General features: G+C 43.3%; 1 protein-coding gene across 3 annotated transcripts in view; it reads right to left on the bottom strand.

Annotated features, from left to right (window-relative positions):
* The window catches only part of adarb1b (adenosine deaminase RNA specific B1b), a 63,404-nt gene that overhangs the window by 5,098 nt on the left and 30,470 nt on the right, over nucleotides 1–27,836 (bottom strand). Inside the window, exons 1-6 of one of the 3 annotated variants that reach the window (XM_062456292.1) lie at nucleotides 20,975–21,038; nucleotides 20,829–20,881; nucleotides 6,201–6,275; nucleotides 3,207–4,141; nucleotides 657–771; nucleotides 271–439 (exon numbers count right to left, since the gene is read on the bottom strand). In XM_062456292.1, the coding sequence (XP_062312276.1) occupies nucleotides 271–439; nucleotides 657–771; nucleotides 3,207–4,141; nucleotides 6,201–6,228 (1,247 nt within the window). In that variant the 5' untranslated portion in view covers nucleotides 6,229–6,275; nucleotides 20,829–20,881; nucleotides 20,975–21,038. Of the gene's footprint in view, nucleotides 1–270; nucleotides 440–656; nucleotides 772–3,206; nucleotides 4,142–6,200; nucleotides 6,276–19,472; nucleotides 19,911–20,828; nucleotides 20,882–20,974; nucleotides 21,039–27,836 lie in introns of those variants that run through there. The other 2 variants (XM_062456291.1, XM_062456289.1) reach the window with 2 other exon arrangements.

The following is a 27,836-nucleotide window of genomic DNA, read 5'->3' as shown; positions in this document are numbered from 1 at the left end:
CAATCACAGTATTGTTGTACAACATTCTGACGTTTAACACATAAAAGAATTGTTCTATTACATTAATAATAGTACATTACACTTGTATACCACTATAAATAGGAGACAAGCATATTTAGAGCTGATCCACACCCCGCTGATGTGGATGAGTCTCATCCCTACAGTACTGTGTGGGTCTCATCCCTACAGTACTGTGTGGGTCTCATCCCTACAGTACTGTGTGGGTCTCATCCCTACAGTACTGTACTTGTGTCTAACCCTAATCCTGACCTGAGGAAGAACTCCAACTGTGTGTAGAGGTACCGGATGAGCGACCGGCGGGCGATGATCTCCGCATGGCAGTCGTTGAGCGCCAGGCCGCGGTCGCTCATGTACTCGCCGTTGATGCACTTTGTCCCCGTGGAGACGCATATGACCTGAGCCTCTTTGACATCTGTGCCTGGGGGGGGGGGGGGGGGGGGGGATGTGTGTAAGACACCACATGTCTGCACACTCAAAGAGATGTTGTGTATAGTTCCAAAGGTTAAAGAATATTTTAAGAATATTAAGGTACTGAGGTACTGAGTGTAGTTCAGCTGGTAGTGAGATACTGATTACAGTGCCAGGTTAAGTTTAGAAAAAAGCTCATTTCCATCATGCACGGTGGCTAGGCATACCTGTTGTCATGACTACCCCCGCCAGGACTTTTCGACGTGCGTGGGGGGAGGTGAAGTTGTCGGTCAGCTCGCTGAACTTATCCACCACCAGACGAGAGACGGCATCTGCCAAAACCTGGCCCGCACACGCATGCAGCAAACACACTCAGGGCTCAGTCCAGATCATAAGACACATTGAAACATTCAAACCCCAAAACACTGCTTGTCATGTTGCTGAGCGCTACGGATGGAACATGCTCCGAGCAGTATTGTACCTGTCGCAAGGCTCACATTACAAGTTGGAAGAAAAGAAACAAATTTCAAAAACACAAAACAAATCTGGGTTTAGACTCTGAGGTATTTGTAGACATATCTTTTTTGGCATGCCCTCAAATCTTTTAGTATCATCCTCTGTGATAAAAACTCTCAAGTGATGAAATTCTAGATGCCTTATTTAATATGGAAATACTACTATGAAGGAACCTCAAAAGAACTTTACAAGTTTTTTCCCTTGAAAGCTGCCTTTTCTGTCACTGGCCCTTATCCAGTGGTAATATAGTGGAAAATGATTACAGTGAAGAAGGGTAACGGCTGAATGGTTGCAAATGAAAGAGATTAGTCCACTATCACTTCCCTGGTACTAGCTGGCTGCTGGGCTGTACCAGGATAATGTGACTGCTGAATGTTCAAGTCAATTGCAGCAGGGAAGTAAAAAAATCTCTAATGCCCTGTGTTAGGTAAACATATAAAAGGTATTTGTTGCTTTATGTTTGTGTTCAATTGAAACGTTCATCACTCGTGTCTCCGATTTTCTCATTAGCCTCGTCCAGATGGAGGAGCTTTCGAGAGCACAGCTGAAAGTACATTTATTTAATATTAACAGACAGAGGATTCATAGAGCTATTAGTGGGTGCACTATCATTGGCATGAGTTGCCCGGTAATGATTCAGACTGATAACCAAGCAAATAATTATTAAACAGAAAAAGAAAAGAAAACTGAGAGGTTCTAAGGAGATGCTTGGTGCTGTCGACAGTTTCACTGCTTACCTTTCCAGGCTGCGCTATCTCTCCTCACACACTGCCATCTTTGACAGTGACATCTTCTGCAGTGTCTAAGGCAGGACACCCTCCCATAACCCCCTACCTCCACTCAAATGAACCCAAGCTTTATTGACAGCATATGAAAAGTGCAAGTCATAGCCAGTGAAACAGTTTGAACCTTTTTTGGGACAGGGGCAAGCTTGTGTGCACCCTAACCCTAACACCCTGATCAACCTTGACCACTTCAGATACCAAACCGATGAGACACAAAATAATCCCCTTCCAAAAACCAGAGCATAGTCTTTCTAAAACTGTGTGCTGCTCAAATGTAACAAAAGTAGAAAGCACTATTTACATGTGAAAAGTAGAAGATCATCTGCACATCTTCCCTGTTTTGACTGGCCTGGGGGACAATGTCCTAGGTGGATCAGAATTGCTTTCACAAAATTAAAAATAATTATGTTAATTAAGATACGGTTTTTACCACCAATAAGGATTATGGAAGTGAGATTAGGTGATATGTAAGAAGAAGTCTCTGCCACAGATCACAATCTACATATTTTGCTGTCTGTCTTAAAATGTGATTTAATCTGACATTCTTCAAGATTAATATTATCTTCATTTTCAGTTCATGTTTTAAATGTAATGATGATAAAAAGTATTCCATTGGGGACCTGTCACATGTCATGTACATGTGACAGGTCCTCAAGTAGTGTAAGTTTATCGTTTACAGATTATGAAAGTTAATGAAAACATTTAAATGATGCGTCATACATTGAAATCTGAAAATAGCTGACAAAGATATGCTTATTTGAATGTTGGTACACCTTAAATCAACTAGCAGAGAAAAATCTAGAAAAGAAAACTCTGACTAGAAGACCAGCTTTAACAAGCTACTTTGCTGACAGAGTACGAGATATTATATTAACTGACTTCTTCAAAATATTAAGTTTAGGTTATCTGCAAAAAAGGAAAGTAAAAGGAAAGTAAAATAAAAGAAAATTGCACATTTGGAAGATTTCCAACATGCAGACCAATTTACCAACTCCTGCCACAAATATAAAGTAGTAGTTGTTTTGCATTGTACTTCAAAAGCATTTACATTTCTCTATCGTTATTTTTTTCCAGAAAATTGCATTAAAAATGTAAATGGGTCCCTCACTACGTGTACTATACCACAGCTGAAAATGAATTTCTTTGACCAAAGCAAATTCAGATTTTCATAAATGTTCAAGAAAGACGTGCATTAGTGTTTTGGGTATCCATAATCATTGAAAATCCCTAGCTTTTTGGAAATGCTCTACTTGTTTGGTACTGAACCATTATGAACAAAATGCTGAAAGACGTTTTCTCATTTAATCCTCTTACTCACTAAAACTAAGTAAACCGCCATTTGTGAAAAGACAGTGAGTATGAGACCATTTACAGTCCACGGTAGGACCTCTGCCTTAAAAAAATACTATTTGATGTATTCCCCCTGATATTCAACCCTTGCAACCAACTGCAGCGCTGTGAATGAGGGGGGATTACCTGAGGCAGGTGTAGCTGCAGCCCCTCTCTGGGTATGGGCTGGCGGGAGGGGGTCTGGTCTAGCTGCATGTTGAAGAGTGCTGACAGGGCTGCCTGGGCAGCTCGGGCCTTGGCCAGCTTCTTGTTGCGTCCTGAGCCCTCAAATGTTTGTGTGTCCACCGTCACAGACATGACAAAGTTCTTGGCATGGCTTTCGCCACTTTCGGACACAAAGTCGTACTTGAGGCCGGGCCGGAGCTCGTTGAGGATCATGACGGGGTTCTTGCCGCTGGAGGGGGAGCTGAAGGAGGAGGGGGGGGGCAAGGGGGCTTGGACGAGGTTGCTGCCTGGTGGCACAGGGAGGGGGAACTCCCCAAGGGAAGGGAAGGAGTTGCTGCCGTTAGAGCCCAGGTAGAAGGAGTCCTCTGGCACAGCTGGCGTCTCAAACCCGTTGAAAAGCATATCTGGGAAGTCAGCCTGGTCAGACGTGAAGTCTGTGTTGACTGTCAGAGTCCGCCCCATGGCCAGGTGTGCCTCTGAGGCGTTAGGGAACTGTACAAAGGAACGCAGCGCCTTCTCGGCTGCATTGAGCTTTGCCTTCTTCTTAGTCGGGCCTGTGCCTTCAAACAGCTGTCCATTTACCTCAACGGTCATGACAAACACAGGGGCATGGACTGGGCCGGTCTGGGACAGGAGCTTATACTGTAGTCCCGGTTTGATCTCATTCAGCTGCATGAGCGCGTTCTTGGGCAAGACCGGCCCAGGGGTTTTCTTCCGCTTCTTGGGTCGGAACTTGGAGTGTGCGTGGCTGTTGTTGCCCTCCTCCAGGGGGCGCTTCCTGCCCCCCCCGCTGCCCCCCCCGCTGCCGTTGGGGAGCTGCTCAGCTCCCGCGGCCCCCTCTTTGGAGGACACGTTGTCCAGATTGCGATTTTCCTTGACATCAGTGCTGCTCGAACCTGCGGTGCCCAGAAAGAGTAACTTACAATGCCTTCGTTGCAGGACCTTGTAAATGTAAAATTGATAGATTCCTTTATCACTCTTTGAAACTGAGCCAGTGATGTGTGTTCCTTTTATTAATGCTGCTCATTTGTTAATAATGATAAAGACTGGACAAGATTCATCAATCCTCCATAAATGTAAATATCAAAGCAATTGTATAAATTTCATATTTACATTTACATTTAGTAATTTAGAAGACGCTCTTATCCATAGCGACTTACAATAAGTACAGGGACAATTCCCCGAGGAAAGTAGGGTGAAGTGTCTTGCCCAAGGACACAACGTCATTTTGCACGGCCAGGAATCGAACCGGCAACTTTCTGATTAATAGCCCGGTTCCCTAACCGCTCAGCCATGTTGTTTGTTGTTGTGTATGTAATATAAATTTGTATCATTTTCTGTATGAATTAGAATATTTAGCAATGGGAAACTATGTAAAGGCCAGTGTAAATAAAGTGTTTGTTTGTGCATTTAACATAACTTAAAATGTGGGTCAGCAAAGGGAAGAGTCGGGGATAAAGATGAAGAGCAAGGGTTCCAGTATCTACAGAACACACAAACACGCGCATACAAACATGCACCCAAATACAAGTCTAGCAATCTTCCCTTTGCTGTTAGTTTTAATGGTGGTGTCTGGTTCCTCACGTTTGACCACATTTACTATTTAGAATGTTGAGCCATCATTCATAATTGATGCTCTGAAATATGTCTACAAATGAACACACATCACCAAGTCCTGTTGGCAAAGTGGATGGAATTTTGGCAACATTTTCATTTATAACATCCTTCAGCAAAGGCTTGATAGGTTACTCCTTGCGGTACTCAGGGGGAAAGAGAATCCGCAGTGCAAATGAGAATATTTCTGAGGAGGATGGAGGAAGGCTAGAGGGCAGGGAGGAGTGCAGGGTGCATCTCAGAGGCAGGCAAGTGGGAAGGAAGAGAGGAAGAGGCACATTCCCACAGACAGGTTCTACAATTTGGTACGATTAGTGATCTGGTGATGAGGGACTGTTGTAGACCCTCTACTTTGGAAAAGACAACCCAGAAACTTAAAACTTCATACACTCAAAAACCTAACTTCAAAACACTGTTCTACACACACAAAAATCTAATGAAAACAACACTCTTCAAGGGACGTTAATGATCTTCCAAAGAAGTTCTAGCTCCCTGACAGCAGAAGCTTGAAAGACTTCACAACCAAGTCTGACGGAAACTACAGACATGCATTTGAAATCTTTTTACGAGGCCACATTTCACAAGCATCAACAAATAAAACGTCTTTTGATCTCAATCTTGTTTCCCAATTCTGCATAGACAGAACTCATCCTAAGTCTCTTCATTACACGTGGTGCCAGAGGGAAGGGGGATGAGGTGAGGAAGTGTTTTGAGTGCACAAAGCCAAGTAGGGGGAAAGGGGTTCCTCTACGATCAAAGGAGAGAACAAGGCATTCAGATCATGGAGTATCACTGAAGTGGCTTTAGCCCTGAGTAGAACAAATAACAACTTAAATATAATGACATAGTACTGTATATGTCACAGAGTGAGCGTTATGAGAGTGACTGGAGGAAACACAGTAAAGGGTTAGAGACTTGCTCATTAGTGGGAAAAGTTTAAACCGGACAAAGGATGCATATTTTGCCATGAACTCATAAGAGTTTCATAGCCAGTTGAAAGAAGAGAAGGGCCATGGTGGCAGGTAGGTAAGTTGGGGGGATGATGCACTTATTTAGTAGACAGAGTAGCTGTCTACCCATTATGCAATGGGTTATGGTTCAGCATAAGCTTGATGTGATTTTAATGTTTTTCAGCAGAGTAGAAAACCGAAGCTGAAAATGGTTTAGTGCCTTATATGCTATGTGAGGGTTTCACACACAGGCAACTCACTAAACCCACAAACAAATAAATGACAGACATGGTCTGGTTGGTGACATCACAGCTCCAGGACATGGACAGAAAGAGGGAGACAACCTCAAACACAGGTGAAGTTACACATAGTTAGACAGCTGTTCACTCACTCATGTTCTCCTCTTCATCCACATCCATGGTGAAGAGTTTGGGCTGGCACCGGGGATGGCCAGCACGCACACCACCTGGGAAGCACAGAGTCATGCATCAGTCAAACACTGCATTTAGGACACACCAGATGGGTTGGTTTGCATGTGCACAAATACACAAATAAGAAACGTGTGGGAATAAACAGGATCCATTTAGTACACACGCAGAATATATGGGAGTTAAACATATAAGTATCCCAGGCATGGGTGCACACAGGCACACACTTGAGGCAATCACAGCGCCAGAGTAAATGTATAAATATTCAGAGGTGGAAACTAATCTTTGCCAGAGAGGGGTCTTTGCTGACAGGCAGTTATAGCGAGAGCAGTCTATTGTGACTTTAATATTCCCCCTGATTAGACCTCATTTCCAGCTGGCTGCTGGGAGATATACAGCTATTGACATGGACAGGCCTTTTAGTCCTTGACACCACACACACACAATATGGTGGAGAATGCACTACTACAGTAGGCAAATGTCCACTCATAAAACCTGCCACACACACAGCTCCATACAGGTCCATAAACTAGACATATTTTAAAGTGGGAAACAAAAAGAAAGTTCTTTGTGAACTGAATGCGGTTCTGTTTTCTATATAACTGCACTGTCAATCTGACTCTACCATCAAATGAGAAGAAAGACTCAATCTCACACACTACCTGAGTAATACAGGACATATAATTTTCTCTTTTTCTGATGAAGAGCTTTTAGTAAAGAAGAAGAGGAATGCTGAGTTGATGAAGCAGAGGGAAATATGAGAAGAGAGAGTGTGTGTGTGAAAAAGAGAGGTGAGAGAGGAGAGTGTGTGAGAGAGATAGAGAGAAAGATGTCATACTTGTGATCCTAAGCAGATTGTGCTGATTTCAGCTCTCTGCATGTGTCCCTACACACCATTCCTCATGGCAGACACTTTCTTAAGCTAAACTAAATGGCCTAATTAATCTAGGCTAATGGTGGGCGACAGCAAATATGATAGCACAATTATCACCCTATTAAAGATTCATATTCTACCCTATAATTGAAAATGAAAAGGTGGGGGCGGGGTTTGAAGTTAGAGCTACAGAACATCCAGGCAGGGGGTAGTTAGAATCAGGATGCCATCAGCCTGCTTGACACATACCAATGAAACCTTGCGCTAAACGGCTAGCCTACAATCCTTACAACTAGGGTTGGGTATCGTTTGGGTTTATACGATACCGCCATACGGTCCCAAATCAATACTTTAAAAACGGTTCCGGTGCCTAAACAGTGCTTGAACCGATACTTGAAAGAGCCACAAAACGACAGTGGATGACATTAAAGAACAGCTTTTATTTTTAACCTTTAAAGGAGTGAGTTATTTTTCCAAAACGGAAGCTAGCTAGTTTTAGTTAGCTTCCGTTACCTAGCAACCTAGCATAATACTCGTAGCAATGCTACTACCTGCTAGCGTTACTTGTTAGCCTCCTAATTGTAAATTTTGAAGCCATACTATAGCGTTTGTCATATAGTTTTTGTCTATCGGAAAATAGTCGGTTGGAATGTTCAGAATCACATATGTGTGACGCTACTCCTTAACGGGTTAAAAATGAACACTTGTCTGCCATGTTCTTCGACTTTCCATGTTGTTGTTCCGACTTGCATTCACGTACATTTTCTCAGTCGGGAAATTATTTTCCAATCATGTGTGCTGATGATGCTTCTTTTGTCCATTTCGGAGCACCAGAGGGCAAATATATCAATTGACAGCTCAAGCATTTAAGTGGCACCGAAATGTGTGTTCTGATTCAGTCCAGTACACACCGGTTATATGGCACCGGGTTTCGGTACCCAACCCTACTTACATTTAGTCATTTAGCAGACGCTCTTATCCAGAGCGACTTACAGCAAGTACAGATTCCCCAGAGGCAAGTAGGGTGAAGTGCCTTTCCCAAGGACAAAACGTCATTTGGCACGGCAACCTTCTGATTACTAGCCCGATTCCCTAACCGCTCAGCCACCTGGTATATTCAGCCAGCCTCCCCTACTTACAACTTGATGCTTCACCATGTGTATATGTGTTAACAACCCTGGCTGGAAAACCGAGTAACTCTGGCAAGCAGAGTAACTGCAGAGTAACAGCTGATCAAAGAGAACATTGGGTGCCATGCCAACATGTGCCCAGAAGCAAATGGCATACGATTCCAAGCATGGCCAGCAGGCCAGATCAATCCGCATAGACCAGTGTTTGCACATCTGTCTCTGCGTGTGGTCACACCGTTTGTCCAAAGTCAATCCACCAAGCCTGAGTTAGACAAGCTGGAAGGTCACGGTAGGTTGATGAGAGGAGCAGCATTCTGACTAGGTCTGAGTTATCAAAACAAGATGAGATAATAACCTCTTCAGTCCTTCAGAGAATGTCTTTCTAGTCAACCTGCTCACTACAACTGAGCAGACACACTTGATTTTGGTTGTTGAAATCAAAACAAAATGTTAAAGCTAATTATAAAAAATACAAGTTAGCATCTCATTTCTAGAGTACCCTCTATACATGTATTTACATAATAATTTTCAAGCATTAATTTACAAACTCGACGTGACTATAAAGAATTGCACTGAGTTTCAGATGTCCTGGACTGCATGTATTCACATCTTTAAAGATGCAGACTCCCGATTTCATTACCCCTCAAAGTAGTTTCGAAAACTCATATTTTTTTTGGTTGATAAATTGCAGCTTGCAGGAATTTGAGGAAATTATTACTTTAAAACCCATTTCAAGTCTATCCCATTGAACACAGCTTGACTGAGTTCTACCCCTCTAATGTCTTCAACATACGCAAACATTACTGAATCACCATGTTTTGTAAAGGGGTGGTTGATAAGTAATTCTCATTGGATGGAAGGTGGCAAGGTGGAGGGAGGTTGAGGGGCATTAGGAAGGGGGTGTGGAAGCGGAGGGAGGGAGGTGGAGATGGGTGGGGGAAGGGCAGGGGATGGAGGGAGGTGGAGGTGGGTGGGAAAGATGAGAAGGAAGATGAAAACACTCAAATTCAATCTCGGACGTCTTACGGAACTGAGGGAAATAAAGTGTTTTGATTTGTATTCAATCCTCTATGGTGCAGCAATAGTGTGGCTCCGTGCATGCTCAGCCTAGGGACGACGGACCGAGGGAGGTGGAAGAAAAATATATAAAAATACAATCTTATTCCAGGTAACGGAGAATCATTATCTCACCCTAAAATGGCTTGCCCTTGAACGACAGTGGGAGGCCAAATATGCAGCTGCATGCAGACTTGCATATGCTGTGATGAAAGTTGTTTTAATACAGATAAACAAAATTGTTAAAACTGCTAAACTGTATCAAACAAAGCTAAATATTCAGCTTGTTCAACAGTCTAAGGATCTTTACTGAAAATGGCTTAGAGGGGTATTCAATATGGTGTGTGTAAAACTGGGCCAACGACAAGATGATAGCTAGCAATTGGTTGACTGACATAATAATTAATCGAAATTTGGGCCACTGAAACCATGATGGTTTTTGATTGGTCAACTGACAGAATGATGGTTTCTGATTGGTCCACGGACAGTTGAGCTCAGGCGAGGGCTCCTTCAGTGGCCGGCCGGCTGAACGTTACTCACCCTAAATGTTCTGCCCTCTGATTGGCAGGTTGAGAAGAGAGGGCAATGTCTGGAGCACTTACCACCCAACATGTTTTAACAGAAGTCTGCCGCCTCACACTTCAACTGAGCTACACAACTGTAATTCAAAACCATTTCAACTGAAAGATCAGAAAGTTGCAATTCCAATAAATGTCTGGAAAATACACCACTCAGGCATGTCATCCAGCGCCTCTCTGCCACAGCGTGTTGTGAGAGGACTGTTGTCTCCCGTAAGCTGCTGAGGTGTCAGCTGAACATGTTCTGCTCCTTCAGTCGTCTCTACAGAGACTTGACGACAACACAGTCTAAGTTTGGCCTCGCACAACCTCCTCTCAGACACAGACTGTCTTAACACAACATTGCAGAGCAGATCCCTCAGCCTTCTCTACTCAAATCCTGGCAGAGTTAAACATGCTGTGACAGTGACAGTGTGTGTGTGTTACACCAGCTGGAGTGACAGTGTGTGTGTGTTAGACAAGCTGAATGCAGGCATGCTTTGCTGCTCATGCAGACAGACTAGCAAAGCAAAAACACGGAGCAGCAACTGTACTGTATCAACTCAGACCCAGGACCCGACCCAGACCCAGGACCAGACCCAGGACCAGAACCCATTACCCAGACCCAGGAACAGACCCAAACCCAGACCCAGGACCAAACCCAGGACCAGATCCAGGACCAGACCCAGACATCTACCCTCAACGTCTTTGAAAAGTTGATCTTAATGCTCCTTGACAATGTTGGTATGAAAGGAAGTTCTGTATCTGTGAAATGTAAATGTAAAAATGACTAAATGTGATTCAGTAAAGAATTTATTTTGCATTCTCATAAATTTACATCAACACACGCTCAAGCACAGACAAAGAGAAGCACCCAGAGAAGCACCTAGAGCTGCAGAACGTGTTGAAAGGATTAATATCATGGGAGATGCTCCACATGAGCCGCATGCTCAGAGGAACAAGTTGATTTTGAATCTAATCTTGAATCTGGGGCCTAATTTTGAAATGACTAAACCTGCTTCAAATGAAAAAGATGCAGGAACTGAAGACCTTTCAAAAGCAAAGACAGTACCTATTCCCCAGTGCAATCTACAGAAAAGACTATTTGCTAAACAATAAGGGTTCTTTTTGTTATCAGGATCTATACTGAGAGGCTTTGAAATATTAAATACTTAATATATTTGAACATTTCCAGCCAATGGTTTACATTCGTTTCCAGCAAGAATTTTGCAAATTCTCTAATGCTGGTATTACCTACCACAGTGGTTCACAGTAGGTCACTGACCTACCAGTTAGAAGCACTAATGCTGGCATTATCTGAAGATGAGAGCACAGTAGTTATGGTTGAGAAAAGGCAGTGAAGAGAAGAAAAGCTGACACATTCTTTTATTGTGTTCTGATCTTTTTAATATTTGACAGTTTACAGTTTGTCACCAGGACTGCTGATGTGAAAGAGGTAGGGGAGAGGGGAGAGGGGGAGAAAAATAGAATATCAGTATGATATGATGGTTTTATGTGAGATTGGCTTTCAGAGGGCAGGTGAAGTACAGGGTCAGGCGTGAGAGAGAGAGGCCAGCAATAATAGGAGCGAGCCAAGAGGGGGAAAGTACAGAACAGGAGCCCAAGCCAACTCATGCATACACACACCCTCCTCTAAAACACAGCATGAGCTTTAGTCAAAGTATTGGAAACATTCACACAGAAAAGGTTCAGTTGTACAGCCAAGCTCTATAGGTGTGCACTATTTCTGTCTTAACTTTTTGACACTCTATCCCCATCTGACTTCCCACTCCGTTCTTTAATCCCCCTCTCTCTGTAGTATCTTTAGTATCTATAATGTAGTATCTTTATATAAGGCCATCACTGTTTGTAGTCTGTGAGATGATAGAGCTACTATATAGTCTAACCCTAACCATGTGTGGTGTGTGACTGAGTTTATTGTTGGTCTGAGACATGGCTATGTAACAGTTAATTTATTTAATTTAGTATTCATATAGTCTATGCTTATCATATGACAGAATGAGGACATTGACCTGCTGTCAACTGGAAGATGGGATCAAAGACACTGGTCAGCAAGATGGAGGGAACACAAAACAGTGAAAGACAAATGAGTGAGAAGAGATTGGGAGAAAAGAAATGGAGTGAAGATTGAAAGAAAGCCCAACAGAGAAAGCGGGCAGGGGATGGGAGATGGAAAGTAACCCAGAAATGAGAGGAGAAGAGAAAGAAGTGAGAGAGAAGAGGCAGACAGATGGATGTTTCAGGAAGCAAGGAGGCTGAAGAGGCAGCCTGTCCGCTCGTCTCAGAGGGCTTACACAGACAGATGGCTGCAGAGACCTACCAGGCCATTCCATTCCTCTTCCTCTCCACACACTTGTTTTGAGTTTTTATTTCCAGCCAGATAAGGGTATAGGTGGTATTGGTAATGAAGTACAACATTTTCTAATTAATGCTGTAAATATATGTGTGTAGATGCATTTGTGTATATTATGTCTTGCACCATGTCCTTGTATGGAAAAAATATTTTCTGTGGTAATCTAATATGACATAATAAAAGGATTGTGGTTACAGTATGTTGTGATGGCATTTAGGTTTTAGGAAAGGTGTCCTTTTGTCACAAAGTAGGCCTAAATGTATTAGGAACTAGGAATTAGTACCTTTTCCTCAGATTGATATCAGTGTTCTTATAACTAGTTAGTGAAAATGAATTTGACTTGAGTAGTGCAGATTACAAAATTAGTTTCAACTGTGAAATGGAGTGCAAAGCTGAGGTCAATATAGAGTGGAGTTCTGCCTCTGTAAGGGAGGCTCTGCCTCTGTCCCATTACTACAGCCAATCAAGCTTTGGCAGATCGGTGATTACTCCAACAAAGGGGAGGGAAGCGAGAAGAGAAGGATTCATTAATAGAACTGAAATTGGTCTTTTTGTTAAGTTTTGGCCCAGCTTCCTCCTCCTTCAGTGCTGTTGTGGTTTCCCTGGGGCCAGTAGGCAGGTAATGTTCTGTAATAAGGTACATGTGTGGAGCCCTAACCCTAATGGAGAAGAGTCCTCACAGTCAGGGTTGCCTGTCGTTTCACCTGATTAAAACTGATGGGCCGAGGTAGGGGAGTGTGGCCGCTTAACACGGCCCTTTACTACCCCACATACTCGCTGTCTTGCTCTCTCTCGCTCACACACACACATTAAATATCCATCTAAGATTCCATTATTCAATATCCTTCCTCTTCTGACCAATACGCCATGTGAATTAGCCTGCCAGCAACCATTTGGCTTCAAAGACAATCACAGCCATTGTGACACATTCAGGACTCCCTGCTCAACAGCTTCAGGTGGACAACCAGGGCTGCGTTTCCCGAAAGCATCGTAAGCCTAAGTTGATCGTAGAGTCCATCGTACGATGGATCTTAGTTGTACGGGCCGTTTCCCGAAACCAAGTGCCATAGTGCCAAGTTTCAAGTGCCATAAAGAGGCACTTGAAAATCCTCGTAGATTAACGGAGCTCCAGACCAGTCGTAGATCGCTAAGTGCATCGTAGCAAAGAGACTCAGTGGAGACACACGTAGGCCGACCATGAAAACTACATTAGACTAATGCTGAAAGTTACTTCCGATGGAAAATAAGATTATTTTGGTTCTCTTTTTACTGCAGTTACGCTGGAACTGGGATATTTCTTAGTGAACCACACAAGTTTAAGTGCCGAAAAAAAATCAGAATCCGGTTTATTCTCAAGTAAATTTAGGTTACACAAAATAATTTGATTTGGTGGGTTTGGCGCATGCAATGAAGGTATTTAAAAAACAAATGTCAGTCTTATTCAAAATACTATAAAATTGAAATATGGCTGTTGTAATGTGCAATAGTAACTAGAAATGCATTAACGTAACGCTTTTACAAGTACAATAACACAACAACAATTGAACATTGAAGATGTTTATTAGAATTATAGGGCTGGTAGCACGCCAAGCCCGGTGGATGAAGAGGCTGGTGGCAGAGCCGAGCCTGATGTTAGGAGATGGTGGTGCCCAGAAAATGGAAAGACTCCACAGGGTTGACTGGGAAGTCACACAGGGTGAAGGGGCTGGGAGGGAGTGAAAACTCGTACAAAAATCATAAAAGCCTTTGAAGATAGCCTAAGTCCTGCACCGCAGACTTGTCCCCTATGGTTGTGGGGAATTGGATGTGGTCTGGGATGTGGCAAAGTAATGCAATTGTGACAGCCTGCACAGATCTTGACACTGAGGCCTTGAAGAGCCCATGTCCATCTCCAATAACCTCCAGAAAACTGCCAGTTGCATAGAACCTTAACACTGCCAGTAGTTGGGTTGCAGGGGTCAGTGCAAAGGACCTCCTTGTTAGCCTCTGCATGTCTGCTTCTATGTGGTTCAGGATCAGCATGATATCATGATGTCATCTGACATATCTTACACTCATAATGAGTATAATTGATCAACCATCAATTAAAGTAGAGTTGATTATTCATGTCAGAAACAATGATTCCATGTTGAAGACGGGGTATTAATTACTTGTGTTTGTCATTTGTCACAATGTCATTTGTGGCCAATATGTGAGAATTATGAGATTGCAAACATGGTCTTGGAAAGCTGTTGGCCTATGCAAGATTGTAGATATAGTCAGCACTAGAAAATGAGACAGTAAATATGTTGGATTGAGATGCTTGTATTTGTACATTGAATTATTTAGGTTGCTAGCTGGGACATGCCATGTGTGATACCATTTATATGCATAGTTTTTAACCTTGTAGTTCAATCAAGTAGTAAATATAGGACTCTATATATATATATATTTGCCTACGGAAAGTGGAGTAGCCTACCAAGAAGAGTTAAAAATCAAGGCACAAGTAATTTGAGAAATAGTTGTTTTAGTGGAGTTTGTTCTCCCTGCTCCTGCTCCTCACATGGATATATAAGGTAAACATGTAAGGATTGGACAGGCAACACTGAATATATGATACAATACACAATTCAGCCTTTACTTAATTTAAATAAACATTGTATGCTTAGGCTATAAGGTAACCTAAATTTGACACTACCTTGTTGATTGGGAAGAAGAATCGGCACAGAAATGGAGGGCCTTGTGAACTTCATCTCTTCAAACAAGAGCTTCCTCACCTCAATTTGGAGACAAGCCCACTTAATTTCCAAGACCTCCTATTGGTATTTAGCATCCTGTGTCGCTGATTGCAGGTTCCTAACACCGGTGTAAAACACAGATGCAGCATAGATTGCACGTTCACCTTATTGTCTTTGCCTTCATGTAGCATCATACAATGTACATTGAAAAGTACTCAAATAAGTAGCCTATAATAAATATAAAGTTTTCTGTAACGACAGAAAATATTTTTTGTGTACCGTAATTCGTCAAATATTTTGGTTAACGTTTAAATCTTAAAGTCTTAAAGTTGCGTCAGAAGAATCACATTTCAGTACAATGGACAGCGTCTTGTTAAGTGCAACTTAAGAGACACGTACGATGGTTCTCCTTAAGAGCATGTTCGGGAAACGCACGTAAGAAATAACGATGGATCTTATTTTGATCGTAGAGAACCCTCGTAACAGCTACTATCCATCGTTATCGGGAAACGCAGCCCTGGTCAGTTAGATGATGAAAAGATGTTTGACATGTTATACAACACGGCAAAACCACTTTAATATCCAATGTCCATAATGCTCAAATATTTGGAAATGCAATGGGGTGTTACTTACATTTTCACATTACTAAAGCCAGGACAAACACACAACTGACATCTACTGTGTCTTTAAAAAAGTGTATATTTACTATTAAGGAATGCACAGATTAAGAACTATACAACATACCTTTTAAATAAAAAGCCACAAATGTAAGGATAATGTAATTCTGCTACCTACATAGCTAGCTAAATGTGAGGTGTTGATGTTGCAGGCAAAGTAGCTAGCTACATATGCAATATTTTCACCCTGGGCCTGTGGTGTTAATTCAGACTGCAGCTGCTAATCTTTTTCAGTTATTGCTAGCTAGCTAGCTATCTTCCGGAAGCTAACTACATTGATAACAAAAACTTTGAAACAGCTGCATAACAAACATCGCGTAACATTGCAGATGTAGCTAGCTATGTTTCCTGCGATATCACGAACTTGGTCTGTATTTTTTGTCTGTTGTAGCTAGCAGTGTAGGTAGCAAAATGACTTAAGGCTTACCTTCATCACATTCTCTCCCCACCCCTCTTCCCCCTGTCTCCCCTCTCTCCTTCCTCTTTCCCATCTCTCTCCAAGGGCATAGTGTGGTTGCCTCAGTTACAGCCTTCCCTTCTCCCCTCTTCATAGGGACCAGTAAAATCTATGTGACAACTATGATTTATGATACACGCAGAGCCTGTGGGGTAGTTGTGTGTGTGCAAGTGTGTGAGCAGTGTAAAGATTCACTAAACTTCTGCACAGTTTTCAGTCTTGGGCATCGGTGAGCACTGTTCATTCACCCTGAACACACACAGGTAAAAGAGGCAGTGGCTAAAAATACATCCACAAGCACAACACGGAAACCACACACATACATGTGTGGTTATGTATGTCCATGTATGTGGTTACATGCATAAACCATTTTGTAAAACTGGTCAGGAAATACCAATTTGTAGAGAGGACTTTTAACTTGTAAAATGTGTGATTGTGTGGTTAAAACAGTGTTGCTGTGTGAGCAGGCTTGTACTGTACACTGTTCAGTCTGCATGTGGCCCCATTCTCTCAAATCAGATTTTGAAGTGCTGTGGGCTGACCAGACAAAAACTGCTCATATCAGCAGTCTTGTCCTCTCTTCTCCAGCCTCTATCTTTCACCCTTTCTTTCTGTCTCTTCCTCCATCTCTTATATCTCCATTCTCCTCGCCTCAATAGTCCTTCTGCTCACTGTTCGTCACATTCAAGGCCAGGTCAGATAGGTTCCTCAAACAGGACTGTGTGTGTGTGTTGTACAGAATTACATTTCACAGCACTTGGTCGGTTTTTAGATCATGTTGATATCAGTTCAGAGATATAAGGAGGTCAGAGATATAGGGATCATCTTGACAGTAGAAAGAAAAGAGATGTTTAACGATGAGGTTGAGTACCAGACAAGAATGACAAAGAGGAGGGCAGAGACAGAGCACAAAATTAGAATGAGCGCAAAGACTTGCAAGAGAAAGATAGGCAGCAGGGTCTTGAGAGGGCTGGTGCACTGAGGAGAGGAAAGAGAAGCACGGCATGCCATTAAGTGTGAATGTGACCGCAAAAGCGAAGCTTAAGTTGGGTAAAACGGACTAGAAATTGGAGAGAAGTAATGGAAAGGCCAAAAACATACACAATTGAATGTGTCAGGTGGGATGATATTGGGAAGAATTGACAAACTAGCGATGACACAGTAGCTTGCACCACTTATGAGTTTTTACATACAAGTGTGTGAATGTAATATTCTACCCCTGTGGTAAATGAAACCCTGGCAGGTAGTAGTTCTCTGGAAAACTTTCCAGAGGGAGCAGGCACTTCCTCCTGGCTAAACGCACTTTAGCCTCCCCCTTCCTTCTGAGAACACCAGAGGGAGCAGGCACTTCCTCCTGGCTAAACGCACTTTAGCCTCCCCCTTCCTTCTGAGAACACCAGAGGCAGCTAGGGTCAGCCAGGCACTGCTGTGTCACTGTAATTTGTGACTTCAATAAGTAGCCTAACTTATATTATCTTCAAAATCAAGCAGTACATAAGAAATGTACATCAAGGAGACCACATGTTATGTGTGACAATTATGCCCATTTCCTTTTATTCTGTACCCAACTTAGCAACCTACTTTGAGAATTAAGAAGAACTCAAATATTTTGTAAACGTTGAAAGAAATCTTCAGTCAAATGGTAAAAAAATTAAAACTGTCCTCTCCAGCTGTTTGCTCAGGAGGAGTGAAGTCTGAGAAGAGCTAGCGCTAGCATCCAGAGTCAATCATTGAGGAACTGTTTTCTAGAGGATAACAGAACAGGTTTTTCCTCCTAATCACTGTCCAAAAGCTCATTTTAGAGATTCAGCTGTATCTGCAGGAAAAAACACAGGAAACCATATTTTCCATATTTCATTTACGGCCCATTGGCCATGCCTCGTGTGTGAGTTTTCTGGCTCTTCCAGCCTGGTGGGGAATGCAGTGAAATACCGCTCTATTGGAAGATGCACTGAAGATGATCTGAGACAAACACAAAACAGGCACTTGGCTTTTGTCTTGTGTCAGCTCAGTGACTGCGGTCTGGACTGGGCTATTCACAAGCTGAGATGTTTTCCTCTTCAGCAGGTGTCAGTCAAATTTTACAAAAATGTGTTGGGGAACCTTCAGTACTGAGGTCCCAAAGCTGCGGCTTTGAGATCCTCGTCTTCAAGTTTCACCTCGACTAACATCTTCAGATTGGGCACCAAAACTAACATTTAGCAGCATATCTTGTGACACCTGCAATTGCGTCCCTTCTCTGCATGTTGTGTTTGAAATCCTGTTGTACCACTGCTCTGTGTTGTTTAGATATTATTATTGTTTACTGTGCCGGGTAGCTGAGGTGTGGTTACTTTGAACTAGGCCTGGTAAATACAGACTGTTTCCTGACTCTTACCACCAACATACCCATAAAACCATGAATTTCTGCTTCTATATTTTCTATATTCACTATTTGTATGTACTTTGTATTTGTACTTACAATAAACGCATCTGCTAAATGAAAAAAAGTGATATAACACTGTATTTGAAATATATCAGTGGTCTCACTGAACTTAAACTGAATACTTCCAAAATAGCAGTTAGTCTCGATAAATTACAAAGAGAGGGGTTGTCTCCTTCACTGACAGAGATAGGGGTCTTTCTGGGGATGACTAACAGTAGCTGTCTGTCACTTCACATTAGCAAGTGTGAGGTCTGCCTTCATCCCTCACAGGTAGAAAGGTCCAAAACACGCATCAGTTTGAAACAAAAAGTTTGATTCTATATTACTATATACTTAGTTATAGTAACTAAATATACTCTGAACAAAATCTGTCATGTTCTCTCTCACACAGACAGTTCTAACTCAGTTAAAAAGGAGACTAGTCTATCTGACAAGTTCAACCCCTCACATGAAACAAACAAAGTATTATCTTCACAATGAAGGACTGGAAAAAAACCACATTCTGTAAAACAAATGAAAATCAACTTTCAAATCAAATTTTATCTGATTGTCACACTAAACAAAAAGGGTATCTGGCTTACATCATTATATATGGCACTAAAGCACGTACAAAAATAGATCTTGCTGTGAATAGTAATAAGGTCATCTAGCTAAGGTCTTTAACTCTGTCCAGAAAGCTGCAGTGAGCGCATACTTAGGTCCCATACCACCAGTAGCACACCTGAACTAGTCATCCCTCACACTAAACAACATATTACACACACAGTTGATCCCAAAGCAAGCTCTGCTTCATTCTCTAAACAACCACTAAATCAAATTAAAGCTAAAAAGTTTTTGTCCTAAGTGATGCATTAATTTATGGCAACTTTACACAGCAAAAAGCTAATTAAGCTAATTTTAAGACGCATGCAAACATACCGCAACTCAATACTGCACTTAACGCTGCACAGCTCTGATCAAGGAGTTACCTTTGCGCTCGCTGCGTTTCTTGCGTCTTCTCTTGAACCTGCGGCGGATGAGGCAGTAATAGGAGGCTGGGCCCTGGTGGCCGCTAGCGAGGGCCATGGTCTTTTTCCCTGCTCTCACTGACGCTGGCTGGCTGTTCTGCACTGGTCCCTGGCCGGTGCTAGCTCCAGTACTGATCAAGTCTGGTTGCTAAACTAGCACTTCAAACACTCAATCACTCATAGTATAAGTTTATGTAACTGCAACGTCTGGCGAATCTGCACCCAAACCCCCAAAATTACTTTTAGTGAATAAAATGTATGAACTAGCTGCTGAAGTCCAACACTTGCCATCCCTCTGTCCGCCTTCCTTGTTAGCACTGGAGAGGGGCGGCGATAGACAGAGAGGGGAGGTGGAAACTCACAAAGGGAGGGGGGTATCTTTAAATGGAGCAGAGCCTATCCCTTCCTCTCTCCTTCCCCAGTCACCATGCCTAACAACCCTCCCTCGCTCCTTCCCTAGACCCTAACCCTCCCCCTCTCTCTCTCCTTCCCTAGACCTTAACCCTCCCTCTCTCCTTCCCTAGACCCTAACCCTCCACACCCAATCCAACACACAGTCTATAACCCTCCACACCCCATCCAACACACATACAAATATAATACTAACAACTACCTTTCAACTGCCAAAACAAAAATAAATATGAAAGCTGTAACTGATTACTGAGCAGTAACCTTACAGACAAGGAAACCCAGCCACACACACAGCGCTGTGCTTCCCTCTTGTGGACATGTGTTGTTGTTGCTGCCTGGATAAGAGCCATCAGTGAACAACACAGCTCACTAGAGGTGAAGGTTAGAACATCACAGGGCAGTGGAGGCCAAACAAACCATCCATTAACATGGACTACCAAATATGCAACAAGTAGTGTCCAAACTAACATTAAATATGACAATATTATGCTTTTCTTAGTATCAGAGAAAGGTCCCACGTGTCCCATGCATGGTCAGTCGATATGAAGCAACTCTCCCCCCCTTGTGGTGAATGCTGTAATTGCAAGCCTAACATTCATTAAAACGTTGGAGGTGAAGTAGCAGCGGGGCACCCAGCATTACCGTTTGAGCACAACATCACCCAACACCTTAGATGCAGGAGAAAAAAGACTACTGCCTTTTTAAATCTGAGACAGTGAAGTTTGTTTTAAGAAGGTGTGAGGGGTTGTTGTTGTTGGAGTTTAAGGAAACAGGGATGAGAAGATTAAGAGAGAAGAAGATTAAGGATATGAAGAAAGCAAGAGAGCAGACATGAATAGGGTCAAGAGAAAAAGGTTCTATGATGTCATACACAAAACAGACATGTATATACGCACACACACATACCTGTTGTGTTTGTTGCGGTCCGTTCTGTGGATCTGAATATGTCTGTTGAGAACCTGGAGGGTAGAAGAGAAAGAGCAGATTAGCTGGTCTGCCAGTGGAACGACCAGCCTCCAAACCTTTATAGAAAAAAAGAAACATTCACTCACACTGTTCACAGTTATTATGGTAACCTTGTTCCATCCACCCATCCACCTAGCAGCCTATCAGTCCACTGGAACCCGTTCCCCACCCTCCCAGCAGTCCCCCTCCCAGGCAGTGAGGCAGGTGCTTCCCAGCAGTCCCCCTCTCAGGCAGTGAGGCAGGTGCTTCCAAGCAGAGCGGAGCCCCTAACCTGACAGACGAGTGGAGCGCCTACTGCTAGCCAGAAAGATCACTTTAGCCGACTGAAAATAACAGCCCTAAAAGGCCCAGTAAAAACTATATGGGCAGAAAAACAGCTCAGTCTCGGCCGAGGCCATGAAGCTCTAAGCTCTTCTACAAAAGAACAAGGAGAGAGGGGAAGAATAGATAGAGGGGTGGTAGTAGGGGGGAGACTAGAAAGAGGGGTGGTAGTAGGGCGGAGACTAGAAAGAGGGGTGGTAGTAAGGGGGAGAATAGAAAGAGGGGTGGTAGTAGGGGGGAGACTAGAAAGAGGGGTGGTAGTAGGGCGGAGACTAGAAAGAGGGGTGGTAGTAAGGGGGAGAATAGATAGAGGATGGGTAGTAGGGGGGAGACTAGATAGAGGGGTGGTAGTAGGGGGGAGACTAGAAAGAGGGGTGGTAGTAGGGGGGAGACTAGAAAGAGGGGTGGTAGTAGGGCGGAGACTAGAAAGAGGGGTGGTAGTAAGGGGGAGAATAGATAGAGGATGGGTAGTAGGGGGGAGAATAGATAGAGGGGTGGTAGTAGGGGGGAGACTAGAAAGAGGGGTGGTAGTAGGGCGGAGACTAGAAAGAGGGGTGGTAGTAAGGGGGAGAATAGATAGAGGATGGGTAGTAGGGGGGAGAATAGATAGAGGGGTGGTAGTAGGGGGGAGACTAGATAGAGGGGTGGTAGTAGGGGGGAGACTAGAAAGAGGGGTGGTAGTAGGGCGGAGACTATAAAGAGGGGTGGTAGTAGGGCGGAGACTAGAAAGAGGGGTGGTAGTAAGGGGGAGAATAGATAGAGGGGTGGTAGTAGGGGGGAGAATAGATAGAGGGGTGGTAGTAGGGGGGAGACTAGAAAGAGGGGTGGTAGTAAGGGGGAGAATAGATAGAGGATGGGTAGTAGGGGGGAGAATAGATAGAGGGGTGGTAGTAAGGGGGAGAATAGATAGAGGATGGGTAGTAGGGGGGAGAATAGATAGAGGGGTGGTAGTAAGGGGGAGAATAGATAGAGGATGGGTAGTAGGGGGGAGAATAGATAGAGGGGTGGTAGTAAGGGGGAGAATAGATAGAGGATGGGTAGTAGGGGGGAGAATAGATAGAGGGGTGGTAGTAGGGGGGAGACTAGAAAGAGGGGTGGTAGTAAGGGGGAGAATAGATAGAGGATGGGTAGTAGGGGGGAGAATAGAAGAGAGAGGCAGAGAGAGTGAGGCAGAGAGAGTGAGGCAGAGAGAGAGTGAGGCAGAGAGAGAGAATAATAGAGAGGAGGGAATGTTGTTAATTCAAGCACTTAAACCTGACAGGTACTTTGAGGGGTACTTTGAGGACACTCAGGCTGTCTTCAAGCTTTGCTCACTTCTAATTCCTCTGTTTGTGTCTGTATTGATGTGCACACTCGTGCTGAAGCTCAGGCTAAAAGGCTGTAAGGAGTTTAGACAGCCAAGACAAGGCCATGGTCATGGCCAAGCAAAAGCGAGTTCCAGTGGATGTCTGGTGCAGAGATATGATTGTGGAGAAAGAAGAAATTGGAATAGAGAGGAAAAGAGAGATAATGAAAGAAAGTTAGTTGAAAACTAAAAACTTCGAGTTTTATTTGAGGAATAAAGAGAGTAAAAAAAGAAGAGGAGAAACTGTTACTAAAGCAACCCCTGGCCAACTGCAGTCCTTTAACCCTTGTGCTGCCTTCGGGTCACATGACCCAAAGGTTCATAATGAACCATCGTTGTGTTTACCCAATTTTACCCAATACAAAAACAAATTAAAATAATTTTCTTTTAACCTTTGCAATGTGGGGGGTCTGAGACAGCCTAGCTGTTAAAAGAAAATGCTTCACGTTGTCTTTGTATGCAGTAAATCTGTCGCAATACGACGGTGGGTCACAATGACTGATGGGTCAGAATGACCCGAAGATAACACAAGGGTTAAAGCAACTGTGCCTAACGCAGCAAGGCCAGGGCTTGCTGGGTCCGGCCCCGCCATGTTGGACTGCTGTCCTCACAGGTGACCAGGAGGAAGCAGAGGAAGGGGTGGTGGTGGTGGTGGAGAAACTGAAACATTCCAGAGGCAAAATAAAACTTGACCTTGTGTTGGTTTACAGTGAGTCCTAGAAGTGCCAGATGTTCCACATGAACAAATACAGTCTAAAACTGTCAATTCGCTATGAATCCACCCAGGATCGACATCTAAACTCATATCTGCAAGCACATATTTGCTTTATGCATTTGCTAACCATAATAGCTATTCCACATAACACTAAATTCATCATCATTTACCCTTTAAGTGTGAACTAGATCAATGGCCATAAACACTCAACCAGTTTCACTAAATGTCTACATTGTGGATAGTCACTTTGCCATGCACTTCAAGATTCAGCAGTTTTTATGTTTCCAAGTCTGCATGTTGTTGAATTGAGATTTTAGGTTTTAAAACTGTAGAGATAAAACAGTGCACTTCTCCTCCCCACCAATGAGGGGAGGCATTGCTCCTTAAACTCTAAGGTTGCATTCTCTGTATTGCAAAATTATGCTCATTATGAATACATTTAAAGACTTTCCCCCAAAGATCTCCTGGATTAAATATCTAACAATTGCTCAATGTAACTTTCACTAACAGGATAAGAACATAATATCATTGCAGTTTAGTAGTATACATTCCAGTAGTAATATCCATTAGAATTGGATACATTCTAATAGTAAAGAGTATAATATTTTGTAATGTCTCGTCATAGTCTGCAAAGGTGTCAAAGGTACAATTCAAGATGGTGGTCATCTCAAACAGTAAGTAACAACAGTAACAACAGCCACGGTCTTTGTAATATAAAATGTGCAATACAGCATATTTCAGACTCGTCTGAATGACTTTAGCCTCTGTGGTTTGTAGACAGCGTGAGGCCAGCTGTGTCCGTCTGCGTGTCTTTAGCATGATTAGCTTTATGATGTGGGACAAGGATGCCCTGGGGATTAGACCTACTACGAGGGTCCACTTCACGGAGGGTTAAGAGCAGGAGACATACTGGCATGGGCATTAGAACTGGGAATATTTCAAACTGCAAACATTAGAGCTGCCAGTAGAATAGGACAGGGAAGAAAGGAGATAGAGATAGAGAGAGGGGGAGAGATAGGGAGAAGCTGGTAGAAAGAGACGGTGGAGGCTGGTAGGGGGAGAGGTGGAAGACTTGAGGCTTGAAGTGGGAGGTGGATATCTGAAACCATGTGTTAGCTCCCGAGCTGCACCCTGCAGGCAGGACAGTAGAGCTGCACCCTGCAGGCAGGACAGTAGAGCTGCACCCTGCAGGCAGGACAGTAGAGCTGCACCCTGCAGGCAGGACAGTAGAGCTGCACCCTGCAGGCAGGACAGTAGAGCTGCACCCTGCAGGCAGGACAGTAGAGCTGCACCCTGCAGGCAGGACAGTAGAGCTGCACCCTGCAGGCAGGACAGTAGAGCTGCACCCTGCAGGCAGGACAGTAGAGCTGCACCCTGCAGGCAGGACAGTAGAGCTGCACCCTGCAGGCAGGACAGTAGAGCTGTATCTTCACACAGGAGAAAGCTTGGTGATCATGGATGAAGAAGTCAGAAACATGACAGGAACCGCAATGTAGTCTCAGACCCCTGTACATGCGTTGACATTCCTTACAGACTGAACTATTGTCTTGCATATCAGATTACTTTCTACAATTTCTTTCTCAACTGCCAGAAAAGGTACCAGCAAAGGATGCTCATCAGGGAGCTGTGTAGAGCACGGAAGTTGTACTGTGAGTCTCAGTCAACATGCAGTACTGGTCAAGAGTGTGCAGAACCAATTCATCACTGTTTAGTCCTTACATTTTTCAAGACTGGGCTATTTGTCTTGTCAGCATATTTGGTGTGTCTGGTCAAAATGGGGGCAAAGGGGAAAAGAGCAGGAGTAAGCAAGATATGGAAGACGATCACAGAGAAAATAAGCCACAAATCCCTCACTGAGCCCAAAGCAGTTCAATTGCATTTATAGCCTGTGTGATGCCAAGCAACATGTCCTGGAACAACACACAAGTGGTTTAAATGGTTCTAGAAGTTTCTTTTGATGTGCAGATTTACTTCATTGGTTTTCGATGAATCAGTACATGTTCTTAATGTGTGTATCTGTGTTTCCTTTTTTCATTTCTTTAGCGGAGGCAGGGGGGAAGCATCAAACAAAATGATTTACCCTGGGACTCTACCCTGGAATAAAGAAATCCATCTTAAAAGCTTCACAGTGGGTCCCTGAAATATCCTCAGTGTCTCCTGCCACACCTGCTGTGGACGGGAGGTTTGGTGTGTGTCTGTGTGTGTGTGTTCGTTCATGGGGTTGTGTTTCTCTCTCTGTCCAACGGCGCTGTTTCTATCTGGGTCAGGCATCTGGGGATATGCCAGAGCCAACGTGATGCACGCAGCTGGGCAACTCAGCTGGAATACCCACACACACACCCTGGTGCCACCAGGTAACATCTGCAATGCCACCTCCAAAACTGGGCACTGCCACCTGAACAGAGACAGACAGAGAGAGAGAGACAGAGACAGATGGAGAAGGTGTATAGTGCAGAGCTGTGATCGTTACTCAATTTAACACAGTTGATTCCGTAGGACTCCATCTACGGCAGTTTTCAATTGCTTTAGTTGATGGTTCGTTTGTGTGACATCAATGTGTCAACAATCGCAATTGCGCCCTCTTCTGTCCTTAAAGGGGTCATTGAATGCAAAACCGAGTTTACCTTATCATAGTTGAATAACGACAGTTCGGTGGGTAAAATTTAATACAGTGAACCTCAAAGTCTATTGACACCTCTTTCCTATGCAAATCTCACAATTTGAAACTGCCTGTGTAAAACGGGCGGTTTCCAAAAAACCACTGAGTTGACGTCAACCTGGTGGCTCCACCTTATTTGGCTCTATACACCCCAAAATGTATACACATCCGACCGTATGCTCATCACAACCGCAAGATGTAAGTATGATTTTGTCGCTAACAGTTATTAGCAATGCTAATGTGTCCTGTATCTAGCATTGGTAGAATGTGTGATGATTTAGTTTATTGGCAATGGGGCTAACGTTATTTCATTTTCTTGACTGTGTTTCATTCGAATAAATAACCTGTGTTGTCATGTAAATCTACAATTCACGATGCATGTTTGGCTATGTTGCGTCTTTGCTCCGCAGTTTCACTTGTTGTAAACCAACCAATCAGCGCACAGCTCATCTAAATATTCATGAGCATACCATAAAAGGAAGAAAACCTAGTTTCATTCTAGGGCTATTTCACAGGGTTGCATTAAGGTGCATACAACAGCACCCAGGCCATTTTCAGCCCAACCAATGTTACATACCCTATTCGGAGACCTTAAGGAACAGTGTGAAATACCCTATAAAATCAGTATATGACCCCTTTAATATAAATAACAAATTTAGACCCACTCCAGACAAATACTGATGCACACAAACTGTTATTTTCATTCAACCTGGAGTTCCTCCATTAAGCAGTGCCAGTCCTCTGATAGCTCAATGCTTGCTTGTGTTGAGGGATTTGCATGAAAATAATCTTCTACCCTCTGATCGGATCTCTCCTTGTTCAAGATCTCCTCGCAGGCTGGGTCATAGGGTTGGCTCGGTCTCCTTCATGACCTCCTTGGAAATTCTCTGTTCTTGAGGCACGTTGTCTTAGCCAAAGGTACTAAAGCTCAGTTGGATTCCACTCAGCAAGCTGGGCTGATGACCAAACCAAGGCCAAAGTGTCTGCCCACTCTAAACCAGCCATCCTTTAAGAACACAATACCATTGCATGCTTTCCCACACAAGCTCTGCTCACAGGCTAAAGCTAGTGTTACAACAGAGCTGTTTTAAAACTAGGCCAGTATGTGACGTGTGTGTAAATGGGGGCATGCAGTAAGATAACTTTACACCTGAGCAGGTGAAAGCCATCTGTGACTGCACAGATAAATCAAGCTTGATGTTAGTGCACCAGCAAAATCCAGGTAGTGAAGAATACACACAGGAACACACCCAGTCTCCCAAAACAACCGTCAGTAAGGAAGGTTTGGAGACAAAACCCAACATCAGATAACCTTCTTTACAGGACCTACAATTTACATATTTCATCCCAAGGGACTTAAATTACTGAATGTGCAGGTCTAGAGTAGGTGAAGGGTTTACATTACTGTAGGTGCATGTCTAGAGCAGGTGGAGGGTTTAGATTACTGTAGGTGCATGTCTAGAGCATGTGAACCTGATAAACAACTATTTATCAGGTTTTACATCATCTGTACAGCCTCCTCCTCTAATCAGCAGTCAAGTTCCTAGACATACAGATCTGAAATCTGAAAGCAGTTCAGAAAAGAACAAGTCTACAACTCAACTCTTCCAAATATCACTGACCCAAAACGAACACTTCCAAATATAACTTAATATAACTGAACCCAAATCCTTCCAAATATCACCAGCCTTAACCCAACCTTATCCCTCCAAATATCAATAAACTGTTTAGGTCTCTAACTATCTGAAGTACATGCAAACTTTAGGCCAGTATCCTCTTACCAAAATGAGTTGCATATCTGGAAGGGCCCCCTTCTAAATAACCAACATGGTTGCCAGAATCTCTTCAGATATGTTAGTGTTGTACGTTCAGTCCCATGAGTGTTAGAAGGGTTTCTCTCCTCTACAC

The sequence above is a fragment of the Osmerus eperlanus genome, chromosome 3, assembly GCF_963692335.1.
Source record: "Osmerus eperlanus chromosome 3, fOsmEpe2.1, whole genome shotgun sequence".
In the NCBI taxonomy this organism is placed as follows: Eukaryota; Metazoa; Chordata; class Actinopteri; order Osmeriformes; family Osmeridae; genus Osmerus; species Osmerus eperlanus.
Note: the sequence above shows the minus strand (reverse complement) of the source record. Positions and strands in the feature narration are given on the sequence as shown.